Source organism: Nomascus leucogenys, chromosome 5 (assembly GCF_006542625.1).
Source record: "Nomascus leucogenys isolate Asia chromosome 5, Asia_NLE_v1, whole genome shotgun sequence".
Classification (NCBI taxonomy): Eukaryota; Metazoa; Chordata; class Mammalia; order Primates; family Hylobatidae; genus Nomascus; species Nomascus leucogenys.
Genome location: NC_044385.1, coordinates 24,372,616 through 24,394,259, shown reverse-complemented (window position 1 = coordinate 24,394,259; position 21,644 = coordinate 24,372,616). Strand labels below are relative to the sequence as shown.

General features: G+C 37.2%; 1 protein-coding gene across 1 annotated transcript in view; it reads left to right on the top strand.

Moving 5' to 3' along the window:
• The first annotated feature begins 1,124 nt into the window (after positions 1 to 1,124).
• Positions 1,125 to 21,644, top strand: part of DISP1 (dispatched RND transporter family member 1) — a 64,175-nt gene continuing 43,655 nt past the window's right edge. The window contains exons 1-3 of the mRNA XM_030812825.1: positions 1,125 to 1,154; positions 1,298 to 1,378; positions 15,290 to 15,815. Coding sequence (XP_030668685.1) covers positions 15,307 to 15,815 — 509 coding nt within the window. The 5' untranslated portion in view covers positions 1,125 to 1,154; positions 1,298 to 1,378; positions 15,290 to 15,306. The remainder of the gene's footprint in view (positions 1,155 to 1,297; positions 1,379 to 15,289; positions 15,816 to 21,644) is intronic.

The window sequence follows — 21,644 nt, the reverse complement described above, 5'->3', positions numbered from 1 at the left end:
AAGAGCTTTTAAATATATATTCTGAATACTAGACTCTTAGATATATGACTTGCAAATATTTTCTCCCATTCTGTGAGTGTTTTCATTTTCTTGATAATGTCTTTTGATCTTCAAAAGTTTTTGATGAAGTCCAATTTTATCTTTTTTTCTTTGTTTATGGTTTTGAAATTTTTGAAACTGCTGTCCTCATATAGTTACTCAGTACATCCTGCTAAAAGAATTGCATACACATTTTTATTACCAAAGTCATGAAGAGTTAGATTTCACGGTTTCAATAAATTATAACTTATTTGCTAAGGGATGTCATTTGTAAATTTAAAGCATTTGTTTGTAGTATTTAAGAGATTTTTATGTTGTGGTTGTGGGATTTTAAATACTGGCATCATGAGGGCCATATATTTATAAAAAGCAGTGTCAAATTTATTTAACAAACTGCTGTTTTGTTTGGAAAATTGAAGAAAAACACTTAAAACTACTCTAACATTTTAAAAGAAGATTCTGCCTCTTTTTAAAACCATGAACTTTCTGTCCTAAAAGTAAGATCTCGAGCCATTTTGTGAAAGAACACAAGAATCCCTGGAACTTGGAAATAAATGCAGATTGGTGTTTATTTGTGTTATTTTAAATGTAGTAGCACTGTGTGTTGGAAAACTGAATCTGTAACACTTAAGTCAGGCTAAGCAAGCAAATAATATCAGCTAACATGGCTTTAATCTACTAAGTAACTTAAAATCCAAAAGATCAAAGGAAGTTATAACTAAAAACAGTCCTTCATGCAGTTTCCCTGTGGAAGCAGGAAAAGGCTAGAAATTACATGTCACCTTCATATCCTGGCTTGCTGACCTTGTGCTCAGATCAAGCCCCTCTGTATGCCAGCTGTTACCATTATTAAGACCTTGCCCCAAGGGGTTAAGTAGGAGAAAAACTCTCCTGTCCTATTGGAGAGCAAACACTGAAAGTTCCAGCCCCTAACATGCCTAATTCAAAGCAATCTGCATGTGCTTGTCATTCAGTCTGTCCTGCCGCTCTGTGGAGCTGCTCCTGCCAACTCATTGCTTTCTGCTGTGCTGTGATCCTGCAGTCAGTTGCCGCTGTTGCTACTGCAATCATTTGCACCAAACTGAGCCAGAGAAGTTCCCTCTTTTAACATAAAGGTAATACATTTACTCTTGCTGTGTGAATATGTGTGTGAGAAATGCGTGTGAATTTGTTGTTTTAGGAGAATTTATTTAAAAACTAAACTTTGTTTCTAGGATTGTATTTAAAATTCTAGCTCACTGTTTTTTTTTTTTTTCAGTGTAAACTTTGAACGGCATTTGGCATTTTAACACATTAAAATCTTGTGAAGTTTATTTAAATTGTAGTCTAGCACAGTAAGGTAAGGCCAGCCATTTCTTAAGTTTATTAAAATGTCATGTCTTTGTGAAGTTGGAAGGAAACTTGAGCTTTAAGGATGTTTGTTTTTTTAGACTTTGAGATTCTTATTTAACTACTACCTAAATCAGAAAATTTTGAAAATATGTGCTTGCGATTACCAGGTGATAGAAAAATAAATGTAGAGTTGTAGGAATCACATTAGTCACTTTCGTGAATTAAATATTATAAGAAAATAGAAAATTATTAGCATCTTCCCTCCTATAAAGAGAGTAGTTTGGTGAAGATACCCTCTTATGAACTAAACTTCAACAGCAAGTAATTCTTTTCAGAGTTCATTTCAGATACACAGCTTGGTACAGTCCTTCAAGCTATATTTTAGTAGCTTAAATGTTTCATGCATTACATGGTAACTACAATAGTGACTACATAGGATTGGATTTACTACTTAAAGTACAAGTCAAAATATATTTGCTGTATTCACTTTTGCTTAAAATGAGAATGGATAATTTATTTGCAACTGGTGGAAAAATTCAAGTTAGTTTAATGTGAAATATGTTTATGTTTGGTGTAAAATATACATTAAAAAATTAAACGGAGAAATTTAGTGAAAACTGAGATATTTCATGCACATCACTGACCATAAATGCCTTTATTCAATGATAATGCAAGAAATAGAGAACATACTTTACAATTTGTTAAAAAATTTTACAAATAGGTATTCTTGTTGAACGAAAAAAATGAAATGTGTCCTTTTTACTCACAAGAAGGTTATTTTAGATCATAATATTTATAATTAAGAAAATTACAGTTCCCTTTGATGGCTGGGAAATCACTAAACTATGTAAACAAGCTCTAAATTTATGAGTGTTTCACTTGCAGGTAGTGGGTTTTCTGCTTCCCATGGTTTTAATATCTGGCGACACATTTCTACTTTCTAAAATATTAAAACATTTTGCATTATTTCATGTGTTTTTTAGTCTTGCATCTCCAATAGATTATCTTAGATTGCTTTCATTGCCAACGTATCAAATGTTGGGATATTTTATTGATTTTATTTTATTTGGAACTTTTTAGTATTAAAAAAGATATTTTTATGTATCTTCTATGCTTCATATAGCTCACATCTTAGACCTCAGTTTTAGAATTGTGATCATGAACTATTTGCATTGATTATGAAAAAATGTGTAATGTTTTAAGTGTCTGAAATGATTGACCTACAAAGTAGTTTAGAAAATACATGTTTACCTTAATTCAGTCTGGGAAATATGTATTATAAAGTGTATTCATCCAGAATTTAAATCTAGTCTCACTTGCCTTGCAGTTTATATTGAACCAGTGGAGGCTTTTGGGGAAATCTGCTTTTCAGTGTTTGCTATGCATCACTTCTTTACCTTCTGTTCTAACTGCTTTGAGTTCTGGGACTGGATCTGAGCATTCTTGCTGTATGATTCTTATAACTCAGTGTGGATGATGGACAGCCTTGACATACAGATGATATGAACATTTCCTATTTTTGAAAAAATACAATTCCTGATGACATTCTAACACAGGAAGCAAAAGTGAGTTGTTTAGGATCAAGACATATGAGCTCCTTAGCCTATCAGCCTTTTGGAAAAAATGTAAGACAGAGCAACTAAAAAAAATTAGAAAAGCTAGACTTGGAGAAGGTGGTGGCTTTTTGTTCTCTCCATCTTAATTTCTATTCTCTTATTTTAATCAGTATTAAACAGGCTTATGTATTACAGGCTCATATTTAGATTCCCAGAAAACTGTATAAGGAAGATAGTAGGTGCTTACCAAAATGATTGCTAAATAAGGACATTTAACTGAAAAATATGATTTAATTATTTTTGTAAGCAAACAAGAATCCTACACAATAGTAAATGTAATTTCAGTTCATCTAATATATACAAGAAAGCAAACAGCAGAATTCATGAGCATTTATAGTAATAATTTAAGGAATAGAGAAAGATTTATAAAAGTCACACCCAGGCTCTTATTAAGAGTTAATTTACTGATTCAATTCAAGTAAGAATAAAGTCTTTATAAATTTTATGTTTTTCTAAGCTTGAAGCAAATCTCAGAGTTCTCTTTAATTGTGTTTTATACAAATACCTTGAGTGATGTTTCCCAAGTTGCTCAGTAGACTAAAGGATACTCATAAGACATTATTCGCTGGACTCTGCAGGGAAGAACCCATTTGGGGAGCTGCTCTAGGAAATTTGATTTGCTGCTTCTCAAACTTCACAAAACAGCAGGGAGTGGGGCCTGGTATTAGATACTAAACATTTGTGGGAAAAGTTTAGATAATTCTAAGTGTGGTATTAAAAAACAACACACTACCATCTAAATCAAACAACTTTTAAGTGCTTTATGGTGATTGATCTCAGTTTTTGGCTTTATGAAGGACATTTTTAAAATTCTCTCACATTCTTTTGCCTAACAATGTGTGGGAGTAAAATTTTCTTAGTTTGATTTACCTCAGTGATGTTTTTTTTTTTTCCTTTGGGCTGCTAAGTTTTGAGGCTTTGACATGTGTGAAGTATTAAACATTCATGGTATCTTTTAGACATGCTTGTGATGTGTTCAACAACATTTGCTAAGCTCAGTAATATGATCCTGTTTCTACTGGGGAAGAGCTATAGTGATACAGATAGATTGCTCAGTTGTAAAGCCGCCCATTTTGTGATTTTAGTTGAGACAAAATAGTTTCAAATGAAATCTCATGGCCTAAAGACACACCTATCACATCTTAAGGATCCTGTTTATTAACAAACCATCTTATAATTCTTATTTGGTGGGGACGTGAGGCTAAATAACAGTCCTGCTATCTGCAGGCTGTCTAACCCTAGAATTGGAAAGTTTAAGATGCTTAAAATGACACCAGAAATCTTCTTTTTTTTTTTCCCTGGCATGGAACTTTAGGGAACATGCTCTTTTATTAGAGGATCTTGAGCCTTCATTTTAGAGACTGACCAGACATTGAGGATGTACTTTTTCTTGAGTGTTAAATAAACTCATTAGTCAAATTAGCTACTTCCGAAATTTTCTTCAAAAGATCAATAAATAATAAAGGCTATATGGCAAGGTGTTTCACATTTCCACAACATTGTTCCACATAAAGTCTGCACTGTTGTCTTGCTTGAGCTAATATCTTATTAAGGCTTTCTTCTTGCTGCACCCTTGTCCCCACCCTTCCAGCTTAAGAAGTACTGCAGATGAAATCTCTTTTCATTGTAACAAGAGCAATAAAAAAAGTAAAGATTGTTTAAACTTAGAATAGCAGGTCCAACTGTTTTCTAATATGCAGCAATATTCTGCATTTCAAGCAATATTTTCAGACTGTTGAATATTTTGAGTGGCAGTTGCTTGCTCTTATAGATTGATCAGCGTTAATTATATGAAGTATAAATCAGTGGCTGTCAGCTCTGACTGCATGTTAAATTCACCCAGGATGCTTTAAAAAATACTAATGTCCACACTTCACTACAGTATGAATTAAATCAGAACCTCAACCTCTGGGGCCAGGACCCTTTTATCATAATTTTTTTAATATTACCAAAGTGATTCTAATGTGCAGCCAGGGATGAGACTGCTGTGATAGACTTGTAATTTTATTAATATTCATATTTAATGCATACCTTAAGACTTGTAGCAGAGACTAGTTAAATGTTTTGGCTAGTTTTGGGGTTAGATAACTACTTATATAGGAGAACTTTGTAGAATTTTTTTAAAGTGACCATTGTTTGACATCTCTGATTATAGAAAGTTTCTCTAGTTTTATTTTGTATATTTTTGGTTATACAATTTCACATAATTCACCAAACTTAGGGTTCAAAAGAAATTAGTGCAGCTTAATGGAATTTAAACTCATCTGAAATAGGAGCGCAAAGCTATAAGAAGCCTCCCCTACCTCTTTCTTTCCAGCATTGATGCTTATGGGCACAGTACTTACAACATGAGTGTGGAGAGAAGTGGTAAATATTACATGGAAAGATAATTTTTGTGGATTAACCTGGAAAAGAGATCTCGGAAAAGTGCTTTGATAATTGCAATATTGTGAGAGTGCTCTTGAAATATGTATTTAGGAAGATAAGTGTTTATGCTAAATGGAGGATATCACTGATATCATTTACCTGAGATTGAAAGAGATAAACTTCATTTTATACCCACATTTCTGTTCCCACGTAGACCAAAGGTACATTGGATATAAAACAAAATGAGAAAAATGAAATTGATGTTTCTATAACCCTGAAATTTCTATCACTCACCCCACATATGAAAATTTCTGCTTTTACAACCTAACTCATTTCTAGCAGTAGTACTGCTTTCCAAAGGTAGGGCTTTCAGATTTGCTATGGCAGATACACTGCAATATCGTTAAGGTTATTTTACTTTCATATTTTTGTTGTAACTCTAGGGGGAAACTTTATCTGGAAACTTTAATTTTTCTTCTGTATCATTAAGTTGTTTGTAAATACCATGAATATTGAAACAAAACATTTACAGTGTATCCATATATCTTAGTGCCTCTATAAATATATATCATGTATGTAATCATATTAATAGAGGTTATCTAAAAACGTTAGGTGTATTTCATTTTCAAAGGTGGTGCTTATCATCATAAGTTGAAACTACCCATAAATTGAATAATAAGAACAGTATGTTCTCACTGTAAAAGAATGCTAACCTTCATTTTTGTATTTCCTGGAACTCAGTTTGCTTTCTCCTAGTGTGGCAGAGAGCTAACTAATACCTACTAGGCTCTTATGAAATATATATTTAGTGGTATAGATCTTCAAATATATGTTTCTTTGGGAAAATGGCTTTCAACTTATTACAGTTTATGCTTAAGGGGAATACTAGAATTAACACCTTATTTTTGTATAGTCCTTTGCAATATATAAAATGTTTACAAGTGATTTGGTGAAGCTATTTGTAAGTATTCTCATGAAGGAGAGTTTAATAGTAGAACGTTTACAAACTTAAAAATAAGAAAATGTAATTTGTCTCAGAAGGGAAGAAGATTATATTTCTTTATTTAAGACCATCCTTTCTAGTGCCTTAAAAGTGTCTGATTCTTTCATTAAAGATACAGATTTTGCTGTCAGGTCACAATTACATTATTCTTAAATAGTCAATATACTATATGACAACAAAGATCAATCCATTGTCTTGCTTTTCTAAGTTTGCATAATATGATATATGGATGGATAACACCTTTCCTTAATTTAGTGAAATATGTCTCTGGCACTCTTGACTGCTGAATTGTACCTTTTAAAACTATCTTGGGAAATATCGAATTCATAGGCTATTTTTCATGTGGACCTTCAGACAGAATTTTACATCAGTAGCCTCTTGTGGTCCTATAAAAGCTAGTTGGACTTGGCATTGCTCTAGAGGCATCTTGAGGTAGTGGAAAAGCCTTACCTTTACAGTCATACTGGTCTGAGATTAAATCATGCAATTGGGGTTAGTTACTTTAATACTTTTGATTCTCAGTTTTCTCTGTAATGGGTTTAATAATAAATTCATAGGGGTATTGTGAAAAAAGTGGCTTGACATAGTAAGATGATTAAAAAAAATCTTAATAGCCCTTTGAAGGGAAAAATATTTGTGGAGACAAAACTTGCCTGATTTGGCTTCTACATAGCCCCACTACAGTTCTTTATCAATTTCTGTTGGCATTTAGAGCAGCTATTTATTTCTCTGGCCATAACACTAAATATTAGTAGGCCAACGTGGTACCAGTAATCAGAAATTAGTCCATCATTTTAGGATAAGCATGCAGCAATTGTGGAGGAACCATTTCATATTAAAACAAGTTTGGTAAATAATGGATACAGGTTTCCCCAGACTGCCTTTATACCTGATGTGAAGAAAGACTTAAGGTCTCTTTATATATCTATCTTTTAATATCTAGTGCCACTTGAGAGGGAAAAAAATGTATCTCAGTTAACTAGGCAGGGTGCTTCAGTCCATTTATATGAGTTGCACTAAAAAGATCAAAATCATAACAGCTGTTATTTGCATGCACAAAAAACAGTTTGGGAGTCATGATACAAGCCATAATAATATAACCATATCAATTAGAACCTCTGTTGTTAAATTTGTTACATTTCTTTGCCTTAAATAGAAAAATGGGCCTTTATTTCTGTCAACTGTTATCATTTCCCTACTTATTTTTGTTCATTCTGCTTTAATTGTGCATATCTTGCCATAACTGAGGCATAATTCTCTTGTAGTCTCCCCACCTAGTTTGTGGTTTTCTCTTGCTACGCAAAATGTGTTCTAGGTATCAGCAGTATGGACATGTTGTTGGAGGCTTGTTGCCCCACCCCTGATGTACTGTATCAAATCTTTATTCTAACTGCATCTCTAGGTGATCCTTGTATTTGGAAGCACTGGTTTAGTGTTTTGTATTTATCTAATGAAACTGCTCTAGGGAGCATGACTCTTCTGAAAAAGGTGGTTGGCTACAACAAGGGATCTAGTTGGTGATCCAGTCTTGCCATTTATTCTTAAGTTTGGTATTAGGAATCTGGTGAAGCAAAGAGTTATTCTAAAATACATCATCTGAGTGTACAGAATACAGTTTATCAGAAAGCTCTCAAGACCTTGGCATCATGCTTCCTAGCTTCACCATTTGTCATCAGTATGTGACTTTGAGCACCTTACTTAGAATCTCTATGTTGTTTTCTCTTGCAAAATGGAGTGGTAATGCCTGCCACCCCTGTTTTTCCAGAGGGCTATTAGGAGGATCAACTCAAGTGAGATCATTTGTGAGAAAGTGCTTTGGAAATAGCCAAGAGGTGTACAATTGTAACAGTTGATGGGGATGAAAATGGTGTTCCTTCGGGCTATATGAGCCCTGTGTTTGTTAAGGATAGTGATGGCTTTGCTAAGTGGTTACTGTGGTAATTGGAACAGGTCTGTGTATTCTCTTCAACAGTACATTTAGATTTTACCTTGGCAGTTTTCTGGCCACACTAGTAGTTCTGACCACCAATTCCAAGTAGCTGCTATGAGGTTTTCTTAACGCTATTTGTATTCTGGGAGCCATCTAGTTTGATTGCATGCTTTGTACAAATTGTGTGTCATTAACATATTTTGGTGTATGATACAGTCATGTGCCACATAAAGACATTTTGGTCAGTGACAGACCACATATACCATGTTGGTCCCATAAGATTATAATGGAGATGAAAAACTTCTATGGCCTAGCCATGGTGACACTGGAGTGCAACACATTACCTTTTTTATGTTTAGATATGTTTATCATTATTTTTTATTATTTATGTTTAGATATGTGTGGTAAACAAATACCTGCATTACAGTTGTCTACAGTATTTAGTACAGTAACATGCTGTATAGGTTTGTAGCCTAGGAGCAATAGACCATGCCATATAGCCTAGCTGTGGCTACAGCATCTAGGTTTATGTAAGTACACTGTGATGACCACACAATGGTGAAATCACCCGATGATGCATGTCTCTGGACATATCCCCATCCTTAGGTGATATGTGATTGTCTGTTGACAAATGAAATTATCATAATCCTGATAGCATTTTCAATGAGATGCAACTTTTTGTCTGAAGCGTTATTTTTCCATTTATTTTATAGTTGTATATTTCGTGAGTTCCAAACAAGAGTCGGATGCCATTATTTTGAACCATCTAATCATATGAACTCTGATGACACTTTTCTCTTTACATTTCAGTATGATGGAAATGTCTCTCTCTCTCTCTCTATATATATATATGATATATTTATATTTATATTTTATATATAAAATATATATGATATATATCATATATAAATATATATGATATATATCATATATAAATATATATATGATATATATCGTAGATAAATATATGTATGATATATAAAATATATAAATATCTATAATATATAATATATAAATATATATAATATATAAAATATATATAACATATTTTATATATATATATATATTTTGAGACAGAGTCTTGCTCTGTCGCCCAGGCTGGAGTGCAGTGGCGTGATCTCAGCTCACTGCAAGCTCCGCCTCCTGGGTTCACGCCATTCACCTGCCTCAGCCTCCAGAGTCGCTGGGACTACAGGTGCCCGCCACCACGCTTGGCTAATTTTTTTTTTTTTTTTTTTTTTTTTTTGAGACGGAGTCTCGCTCTGTCGCCCAGGCTGGAGTGCGGTGGCGCGATCTCGGCTCACTGCAAGCTCCGCCTCCCGGGTTCACGCCATTCTCCTGCCTCAGCCTCTCCGAGTAGCTGGGACTACAGGCGCCCGCCACCACGCCCGGCTAATTTTTTGTATTTTTAGTAGAGACGGGGTTTCACCGTGGTCTCGATCTCCTGACCTCGTGATCCGCCCGCCTCGGCCTCCCAAAGTGCTGGGATTACAAGCGTGAGCCACCGCGCCCGGCCCGCTTGGCTAATTTTTTTGTATTTTTAGTAGAGACGAGGTTTCACCATGTTAGCCAGGATGGTCTCAATCTCTTGACCTTGTGATCCACCTGCCTCAGCCTCCCAAAGTGCTGGGATTACAGGTGTGAGCCACTGCACCCTGCCCCTCTCTATATTTCAATATATTAATTTACTTGAGTTATGTATTATACAAGGGTATACATATATGTTATACATACATACATACATAGTGTTATATATATAAGGGTATTAATACTCTTGTGTTATATAGCCCATTATGGTTTTCAAAACATTTTTACATTCTCATAGTAATCCTATGAAATGTATATTTTAAAATTTAATCAAAAGATGGTTTTTGGCCAAAGACCTTGTAGCCCCAAAACTGCTAAATCATTCTGGACATTAAAATGTTGGCTAAAAAGGTAAAATAGGGGATATGAGATTAGAAGCTTTGAATTTATTGATATTGGCATGTTATATTCATGAACAGCAGGAAATGCATTAAAATATCTTGGTGTGGGCCCATCACATCTCAAGCCAATGCTTCAATAATAGCTTGCTTTTTTTTTTTTTTTTTTTTGCATTCCCCTGTGTGTTATGGCCCTGGGAGAACAGGTGATTTCAACAATAGCTTTTTTTTGAGACAGGGTCTCGTTCTACCACCCAGGCTGGAATGCAGTGGTGTGCTCTCAAGCTCACCACAATCTCCGTCTCTTAGGCTCAAGTGATCCTCCCATTTCAGCCTCCTGAGTAGCTGGGACCACAAGCAAGCAACACCATGCTCAGTTAATTTTTAAATTGTTTTTAGAGACAAGGTCTCACTATATTTTCAGGCTTGTCTCAAACTCCTGAGCCCAAGCAGTCCTCCTGCCTCAGCCTCCCAAGGTGCTGGGATTACAGGCATGAGCCACTGTGCCCAGTCTCAATATAGCTGTCTTTTAAAGTTACTCATTATATTTTACCCAAAACCAATTTTAAACTTTCACTATAAATATTACTGTCACTGCATTCATAATCATATACCATTACACTTATCACAATAGTTTGACAAATGTAAGAGTATTAACACTCTCTTTCAGGAACTCCTTATTCCACTCCTATTATACTTATACTTCCTCTATCTTATTCTTCTTTCCTGTTAGTTCCCTCCATCTTAGCCTCAGACTGGATTTTTTCCTCATTTATCTCAGTTCTAAAGAAAAAGGAGGCTGGGCATGGTGGCTTATCCTGTAATCCTAGCACTTTGGGAGGCTGAGGCAGGAGGATCGCTTGAGCTCAGGGATTCGAGACCAGACTGGGCAACATAGAAGACCCCATCTCTACAAAAAAATTAAAAATTAGCATGATATGATGGTACATGCCTATGGTCCCAGCTACATAGGAGGCTGAGGCAGGAGGATTGCTTGGGCCTGGGAGGTCTAGGCTGCAGGAAGCCATGATCGCACCAGTGCAGAGCAAGACAGAGCAAGACCCTGTCTTTAAAAAAAAAAAAAAAAAAAAAAAAAAAAGGAAGGAAGGAAGGGATGAAGGGGGGAAGGGATGATCTTTCTCTGTATGGGCCTTAGAGTCAACTCTTGATGTCAGAGTGAAATACTTTCCTATTCTGGCTGGTCACCTGAACACCTACCCAAATGCATCCATTGAACTTAAATAATCTATAGACAGTTCATAAAATATTTTTTCTGTTTTTGCTTCTAAATTTTTTTACCTGTAGTTTTTACATACTTATGAGGTCAAATTGATTGGTCCTATGTTATGATTAAAGAAATGGAATCAGAGAACACTCATGTGACTTGCTTGAAATAGAAGCCAAAGTCAGAGTTCAAATTATTCTTTACTAGTTCTTACTTCATTACAAGAAGTCTCCCAAGTTACAAAATAGGTTGTGTTCCAAAAACTCATTTGTAAGTCAGTTATTTGGCATTTGAACTGCATTTTACCATGTGGAGAAAACATGTTATAAATGATGATTAGGTCCCCAGCTGGCATATAAGAATCTATTTAACTCTTGTTTAACTACAAAACTAATAAATTTAAAAGAGAATGATAGTTGTGATTCTGATTACAAAGAAAAATAATTTTTTTTTTTTTTTTTTTTTTACTGAGGATAAGCAGACTTAATTAGAAGATAGGAAAACATGAAGATTGAGGAGGGTCTAGAGGGGATTTCAGGGTTCTTTGAAGGGAGTTAGAGGTTGATGGGATTGTCTGAAGCCCAGTGTATTCAGTTCTTGCACTACCATAAAGAAATACCTGGGCTTGGCACAGTGGCTCACGCCTGTAATCCCAGCACTTTGGGAGCTTGAGGTGGGCAGATCACCTGAGGTCAGGAGTTCAAGACCAGCCTGGCCAGCATGGTGAAACCCTGTCTCTACCAAAAAATACAAAAATTAGCTGGGTGTGGTGGCACGCACCTGTGGTCCCAGCTACTCAGGAGGCTGAGGTGGGAGAATTACTTGAACTCGGGATGTGGAGGTTGTAGTGAGTGAGCCAAGATTACACCACTTCACTACACCCTGGGCAACAGATGGAGATCCTGTCAAAAAAAAAAACAAAAACAAAAAAGGCCGGGCGCGATGGCTCACGCCTGTAATCCCAGCACTTTGGGAGACTGAGGCGGGCGGATCAGAAGGTCAGGAGATCGAGACCATCCTGGCTAACACAATGAGACCCTGTCTCTACTAAAAAATACGAAAAATTAGCCAGGCGTGGTGGCGGGCGCCTGTAGTCCCAGCTACTTGGGAAGCTGAGGCAGGAAAATGGCATGAACCCGGGAGGCGGAGCCAAGATCGCGCCACTGCACTCCAGCCTGGGTGAGAGAGCAAGACTCCGTCTCAAAAGAAAAGAAAAGAAAAAAATAACCTGAGACTGGGTAATTTATAAAGAAAAGAGGTTTTATTGGCTCACGATTCTGCAGGCTGTACAGGAAATATGGCAGCACCAGCTCAGCTTCTGGCGAGGCCTTAGGAAACTCACAATCATGGCAGAAGGTAAAGGGGAAGCTGGCCAGGGAAGGAGAAAGTTGGCGGGGGACATGTGTCACACGCTTTTAAACAACCAGATCTCAGGAGAACCCACTCACTATCACAAGAACAGCACAAAGAGGGAAATCTAGCCCCATAATCCAATCACCTCCCACCACGCCCCACCTCCAACACTGAGGATTACAGTTTGACATGAGATTTGGGCAGGACACAGATCCAAACCCTATCAGCCAGTTTCACTTTCAAACTTTTAAGTCATTTGTTGTTATTAGATGCTTCTCACTAGCATAACTTACCCAGCATCTGTGATTAGAATCAGCAGAATTGATTGAATTAAATACCTAGGAAAAAGTAGACTATTTGAGATGATATATTAACCAACCTGGGATGGTAAAAACAAACCAACAAATCAGAAGTATTCTTTCCTTCAGCCCTCCTGATGGAAAGGGCAGGAGGAGTTGTTGACTTTCCCATTTAGCCCAGCAGATTCCCATCAGCTGTGATAGTTTAACTGAGGTACAGGTGGAGGTTGGAGAAAAGCGTGTGCCTTCAGTGATTTCTTTGAATGGAGTGCTTGTACAATGAGAGTTTCTAATTCTGGGAAATAATTGCATTGATCTCATCTAGTGATTGTTTCCTACATTATCTAACACACAATTAAACATCTTAAATTTCAATTAGCTTTTTTAAAAAAGTCCAGTGCTTTATATGTCCTTTAATTTATGTTTTGTTATTTTCATAACCTTTGCATATGGCTTTTTCTTTTGTTAACAACAAAAGGGAGGTTATATTCTTCAGTAAACTGAAGCATAAATGAGCAGATCTTGCTGAGATGGCACATTTAGAAAATGATGAGATTAGTTCTTGCCTCCTGGATCAGATTAGTGCTCTTGCCGGTCAGTATATCTACCTACCTCCTGCTAGTTTAGATAATACATTTAACTACTATTACTCTGTGTTGGGTATATTCTTTGAATGTTTTACAGTGGATGTTTGTTTAACACTGGATACATTGGAAAGTGATATAATGAAGGAGAGAGCAACTGTATTTACTACAGTTCAGAATCCCTCTCAATGGTCATTATAAAAGGAAGTTTGGGATTGGCAAGCCATTTTCAAAAGTGATGTAAAACTAATGAGGGAAGTAACATCTACTTGATTTTATATATATTTTGATGTTTTTAAATGCTTTGTCTTCCCACTAAGCAATTTATTAAGAAATTCCTATTGCATGATGTTTAACTGAATTTGTGTATGTAGGGTAGGGTGTGTTTAAGGAATTTTGTCTGAAAGGTAAATATGTTAAATTTACATCCTAGTATGGGCATGCTCTGCTCACAAATGCCTCTGCTGAGCAGTTTACATACTGGGTGAAAATGTACATAGGAATCCTCATGGGAGATTCAGGTTTGCCAGTGAGATTACTATGTACTCAGACTGAAAAATATGATTTCTTCTGATTACCTGTGTGTCTGCCAGAGGTGGGGAGGGACTGGAAAGAGATTCCTCCACAAGCCATTTTGTCTACTTAGAGAATGGCATACTAGAAGGGTTAGCAAGCCAAATTACAGTCTTCTCTTTGTTGTTGTTGGCTTTCATGTGTATGTTGAATAGACTAATAGAATTTGATGACTTTTTTTTTTTTTTTTTTTTTTTTACTGTGAATTCCCAGATTTTGTGTGTATGTTGCTCAGAGGGTAGTGCAGTGGGCAAAGGGATAGGGAGATTGTCTGTTTTTTTGTTCATTGATTGGACACACTTGCTGCTGGTAATTTGAGCATCTAAAGATCTTCTTTTATATTGAAGGCCTGAACCCTTTGGTGGAAGGGAAAAAAAGTAAGAAAAAAATCTCATTTGAAGCAAATCCCACCCATAGTATTATTTTTCTCATGTGCAGGCAATGTCAGCTGTAGTATATTATAGAATTTTGCATCTGATATTTTGGTTGCTAGAATTCTCAGCTTTCCTGACTGGTCTTAGTTTATTATTCTCAGACTTGAATGACTAAGAGGAAAAATCATATATTCTTGAGATTTTTCTAAGATATAAAACATTCTTAAGATTATTCAAATTATTTTAACCTTGTACAATGAATTACCCTCAGAGTGGCCCTAAATCAGAACATATAAACCAAGCATGATATTATTGAAAAGCTGAAGGATGCTATTTGTATCCTCTCCTCTCATGCAAAATGGTCTAGTTCTTAACTGATTACTTGTGCATCTAGGATGGAGTGAGAAGAAAGGCACTGAAAGGAGAGGTGCACAGGAGAAAACAATGGGAATAGAAGAGGGTTTTTAAGGTGCATAAAATAGCTGGAGGAAAGGAGTGCCACTGGGTTGGCTGGTTCCATCACAGATGCTGCCAACTTTCCACCACTGTCTCAAAACTCTTCAAGAACCCTCATTTTCAAAGAGCTGTTTTTAAATATCATACTTGTCTTTCCTACGTATTTGCCTGCCTGACTGTAACTGGGTGATTTTATATGATTTTCTTTCTTAGGGTCAAGAAATTGGAGCATGGCTATGAGCAATGGAAACAATGATTTTGTGGTTCTGAGCAACAACAGCATCGCAACCAGTGCTGCTAACCCGAGTCCCCTCACCCCCTGTGATGGAGACCATGCAGCCCAGCAGCTCACACCCAAAGAAGCAACAAGAACAAAAGTGAGTCCAAATGGATGCCTGCAACTTAATGGCACAGTTAAATCATCCTTTCTGCCTTTAGACAACCAAAGAACACCTCAGAGGTTACCCCAATGCTGCCATCCTTGCCCATACCATCACCCTTTGACTAGCCATAGCAGTCACCAAGAGTGCCATCCCGAGGCTGGCCATGCAGCACCCTCTGCTTTGGCCTCGTGTTGCATGCAGCCACACTCCGAGTATTCTGCATCTCTTTGTCCAAATCATTCACCTGTGTATCAGACTGCGTGCTGTCTTCAGCCCTCTCCATCCTTCTGCCTGCATCATCCGTGGCCTGACCATTTTCAGCATCAGCCTGTGCAACAGCACATAGCCAACATAAGGTAAGCGGTCTGAAAGTTTTGCTTTTAGCATTCAACTAATTCCATGTGAACATGACAGCTTGTGTTTATTTTCCTGAAAGGAGAGGAGAAAAATGTGGCACAGAAAGAAAACATGAAAATGTATATTCTGTGGATTGTGTGAAGCCAACAAATATGCAAATAAAATAATACTGTATATCTATTTTATCCTCTGACTTCTTAGTCAAATCCTCCCTTCCCCTTTCCCTGTCTGCAAACTCGTTAGGAATTTCTGCTAGACCTTGAGTTATAAAATTCAACAAAAAGTTTTATTGTTAGCAATTTCTGTTATTGTACATGGGAAGCATATTTATGATGAGACTACCTAAGCAGCAGTCCTTTATTTGCTGTTATTGATAGTGGTGAACATTTATGAAAAAGAAGTAAAAAACCCCTTGCTGGCCGGGTGCGGTGGCTCATACCTGTAATCCCAGCACTTTGGGAGGCCGAGGCGGGTGGATCACCTGAGGTTGGGAGTTCAAGACCAACCTGACGAACACAGAGAAACCCCATCTCTACTAAAAATACAAAAAATTAGCTGGGCGTGGTGGTGCATGCCTATGATCCCAGCAACTCGGGAGGTTGAGGCAGGAGAATCACGTGAACCTGGGAGGTGGAGGTTGTGGTGAGCCGAGATCACGCCAGTGTACTCCAGCCTGGGCAACAAGAGTGAAACTCAGTCTCAAAACAAAAAAAAAAGAAACCCTTGCCTCCTCATGCTGCCTTATGGCTGTACTCGACATTTCTATTTCTGTGTTTTGGTGACTATGCAGTACGCTGAGATCAAATGAAAGTAGCAATTCCCTTCATAGCAGATAAAACCTGTAAATTGTAGCACGGGACTTTTAAAAATATTTTTTATAAAGCATTTTTAGATCTGGTAGATTGAAAAGTACTAGAAAAATCAATATCATTGCCAGTGCTTCTTTCCACCTCAGCCCATAGTTTGTCATATGTATGATTTTTAGCTATTTTTTCCATGGGTAAGTTAAGTTGCATTTAGTATAGATTAGCAATGATAATATATTTTACAAAATACTAAGTACTTTGTAGAGACCTAGTATTATTTCACATTTTTAAGTAATAAAAAAAGTTTAACTAGAAAAAGAGCATTCTCTTTAAAATTAGGGTACAATTTATATACAGGGAAATGTACAGATACTAATTATTCAGTTTGATCAATGTTGACAAATGTATACAAAAGTGTTACCCACATTTTGGTCTGATGTAGAACATTTCTGTCACCCCAGAAGGTAAGTTCCTTCATGCCCTTTCTCAGTTATTCCCTCTGTCTTCACCAGAAGCAATCACTGCTGAGTTATATTACTATAGATTTGTTTTGCCTGCTCCTAGAACTTCAGATAAGTGGAATCGTACAGTATGTACTCTTTCGTGTTTGGCAATTTTTGCTCAGCATAATATTTTTGAGTTTCTTCTAGTTATTGTATGCATTTGTTTTTCCATTTATTGCTGAGTAGTAATCCACTGTATGCATGTAACAAATTCACTTCTGATTAAAGAGTCAGGGCTGGGTGCTGCAGCTCATGGCTGCGGGGATTACAGAATCCCAACACTTCAGGAGGTTGAGGTGGGAGGATTGCTTGAGCCCAGGACTTCAATGCCAGCCTGGGCAACATAGCAAAACTCTGTATCTACAAAAAAAAAAAAAAAAAAAAGGGAAAAAAGTCAGATCCAAAAAGCGATTAAGTGATAAATACTTTCCACCTTTATCAGGTTTTGAACATTGTTGAGATTATCTGGTTACACTCTTTTTAAAGAGAGGAAGGGAAACGTGGCAATAAAGCAGAAAGAAGGAGGGAGGAGGGGGAAAGAGGAGAGTCCTTCACAGCATGTTACTGCAGTTTCTGAATGCATTTTCCGTATTGGATTTGAGAGTCTTTTAGTTATAGGCTATGATAAGAAATTCACCACATTACCACCATACTCAGCTAATTTTTGTACTTTTAGTAGAGATGGGGTTTCACCATGTTGACCAGGCTGGTCTTGAACTCCTGGCCTCAAGTGATCCGCCTGCCTCAGCCTCCCAAAGTGCTGGGATTACAGGCATGAGCCACAGTGCGCGGCCACAATAAGGAATTTTAAAAGGCAGAAAATAGTCTCTCCTCACCATGAGGCAAGACTTATACCAACAAATCCTAAACCTAGCTGATCATCTTTGGAGTCACCTGGTGAGTTACAAATAAAATAAGTAGAAGAAGAAGACATTTCTTTTGCAGTAGAAACAATAAATAACTCTTAAGAGTGGAGAGGTGGGAAGGATCCCCTGGAAGGATCCCTGTAGGTTATTGAGGTTAGGGACAGTCTGGCTGAGAACAACAGAACATGAATGGCCCTTGAAAGATGACTAGAAATGAATGAAGGGACTCCAGGAGGCAAAACATGGAAAGTGGAGGAAAGTTGTGAAGGGAAAGCTTTCAAAAACAAAAGCTTTAAAATATTTCTTAAAACATGTAAGAAAGGGCCAGGCACGGTGGCTCATGCTGTAATCCCAGCACTTTGGGAGGCCAAGGCGGGCGGATCACGAGGTCAGGAGATTGAGACCGTCCTGGCTAACACAGTGAAACCCCGTCTCTACTAAAAATACAAAAAATTAGCCGGGCGTGGTGGCGGCGCCTGTAGTCCCAGCTACTCGGGAGGCTGAGGTAGGAGAATGGCATGAACCCGGGAGGCGGAGCTTGCAGTGATCCGAGATCGCACCACTGCACTCCAGCCTGGGCGACAGAGCGAGACAACGTCTCAAAAACAAAAACAAAACAACAACAACAACAACAACAAACCATGTAAGAAAGGTAAAGAGAACAAGATTGTGGGAGCGGAGGGTCATTGTGGGTGTCCCCAGTCTACATCCTGAACAGTCCATTTGATGATCTGTTCTTTATCCTCCAGAAAGCTGGAAAATGCCTCTCAACAGCCAGTCACATTCCACGTGTGCTGGTTGAAGCAAGTTTTGAGTTATTCATTTGGGATCTTCTTATTGCCATATTAAAGTGAAAGAGTAATGGTATTATTGCACAATTAATAAGGAGTTCTGCATCCAAAAATAGCACACTAGAGTTCTAATCTAAACTATACTTACCTTTTAATTTGGTGTTGCAAAGAAATATTCTTGATTGTAACAGAGGACTCCATAAATGATACTTGGCAATGCCACAGACTCATTATCATGATAGGGAACCTGTGATATTTTTGGGTACCTGCCAAATGCATTTTTATTTACCTAAGGTGATTTCATAGACAGATGGCCGTTTTGAATGTTTCATGTGACTCACTAGAGGAATTAGAGCTATACAGAGTTAAGAATGCTTGGCGTAGAGGGGACTGTAGAACCCTGGGACTAGCTTAGCCCTTTAAGGTTAACTAAATATTGTCCCTGCCACCCCCATATGTTATGACTGTATAATTTTTGTAACTTACATTTCCTTTCTTCTTCATTTCTTTATTCATTTTCTAATTTCTGGCTCACTTTTCTCAGAGGTTTTCTTTTTGTTTCCCCTTAGGACATTAGTTATTTTTTTGTGAAGGGGCCTCTTTTAAAATGAAAAAAAAGTAAGAAATGAGAATTCTCATGTTATAGTAAAAAGACAAGAATTCTACCACCAGAATTCTTGTTTCTTGGCATGTGCTGTATCATGACATCCAGGGGTAAAATTATAGCTCTGAGCATCATTTCCCAAAGTGTCTTACTTCACCGCACATGGCCTATGGTGACCCACCCTTTCCCCTTTCCTTAGCCTTGGTGAGTGTATTATTTTGTTAGCCAGAAAATTTGAACCAGAAATCACTCTGAACACTTCATCAACATTGTGGCATGAACCTGAGCATTGACACAGATCCCACAGTGTGTGCTTTACCCAGATCACCCAGAGTCCATTCAAATGCTTCTCTAAGATGTTGCAGCAATGAATGGAGAAATTCAGAGTTAGTTATTCACTTATTTAGCAAGTGCTTAATGAGTACTTAATAAGTGTTAGGTACTGGAGACAGGTGAAAACTGCAAAGTCTGGTTCCTGACTTCAAAGATGTAGAAGTAGTGTGGACAAGATAAGGCACTTAGATTTTAGCACAGGGTGACCATAGATAGATTGCCATCTTTGATCAGTAAGTATGTACAGAATAGCTGTTGTATTCTCTGGAGCACAGAAGCTAAATACCAGTGCTTTTACAGAGGCACAGGCAAGTTTTATGTATTAATACTGAAAGAGAACTAGACTATACAGTTTTACAAATTCATATTCCCCTCTTTTCCTCTCTTACCATTGAAAGATTACTAATAGTGAAACAATCATTTCTCTTTATTTTTTATATAAATTATTGACTTTCTAGAACTGCTGGACAAATGTCTTTTGCAAGAAGGAATAGCTAAACTGCATTCTTTAGACATTTGCTTTTCAATAAAGCCAATAAAATTAAAAATTTGTTTATTTGGTTACACTGCTCACAATTTCAGTACTCATTAGCCACATGTGGCTAGTAGCAACATATTGGACAGCACAGATGGAAAACGTTTCCATCATTGCAGAGAGTTTTATTGAGCAGGGCTACCTTTCTTGGCTCTGTTAAAACAACTGAGATCCCTTTTCAACGTCCATGGCAGCAAATGAAACTTATATGATATAGAATAACAGCAATATTTGACAGTGAATACTTTTTTGTTGTTGTTGACATAATTTACTTAGTATTTGCTTGTGTTTTGTTTACTAAATAACAAAGAAATGACAAAAAAAAAAAAATCCCTTCAAAAACCTGAAGGACAGCTGGGCCCAGTGGCTCAAGTCTGTAATCCCAGCACTTTGGGAGGCCGAGGCGGGCGGATCACAAGGTCAAGAGATTGAGACCATCCTGGCCAACATGGTGAAACCCCATCTCTACTAAAAATACAAAAATTAGCTGGGCGTGGTGGTGTGCACCTGTAGTCCCAGCTACTCGGGAGGCTGAGGCAGGAGAATCACTTGAACTTGGGCAGTGGTTACAGTGAGCCGAGATCGCACCACTGCACTCCAGCCTGGCGACAGAGCAAGACTCTGTCTAAAAAAAAAAAAAAATTCTGAAGGACTAAAAGTCCTATATTAGCAAAAATTGTGTAACAAGTAGGCAATATCCTTCAGAATCTTCTAGAGGCCACAGTTACATTCCACAAAAGCCATGCATATCTTTATTTATGAGTCAAAAACTGTCATTTTATTTAGTTTATAGTTGCCGGGCTTTTTTGTAAGTAGATCTAAAATATAAATGTAAAAATGTGGTTTTTCTCCAGGATAGAGAAGTATAGCTAGTCTCTGGAAGCAATCATTGTTGCTACATTGTAATTTATTTTTCTTTTATCAATCCTTTCCTCATTGTACAATATGAAGTAGTAAGAGCATCTTTGTAAAATGGGAGTAACAGTAGCTATTTTGCACTTAACACAGTGCCTGGTACCAAATTTTAATCTCCCTTCTGTTCTCCATTTTTGTTCCTTTCACTTTTCTCTTAAGTTTTGTTGTTGCTGTTGTTATCGTTTCATGCCTGTGCTTAATCCTGTTGGTATTGTTTTAGAAATGAAGCTATTACTGAATCCTGGTTTAAATAAAGACATGATGTGTTCCTTTTCATTCTTATTTATAAATGACACACCTCAGACCATCAACCTATAGGAAAAGATGGTTACTCATTTGCTTTCTGGAGGAGGAAAAGGGGTTGTGAAGAATAAATGGGCCTCTTTAGCCCCCCAAACTGAGAGCCTTTATACTTTATACTGATTACATAATCTGATTATGATATTTGATTTTAGAAGAAGCCTGGTAAGATTTA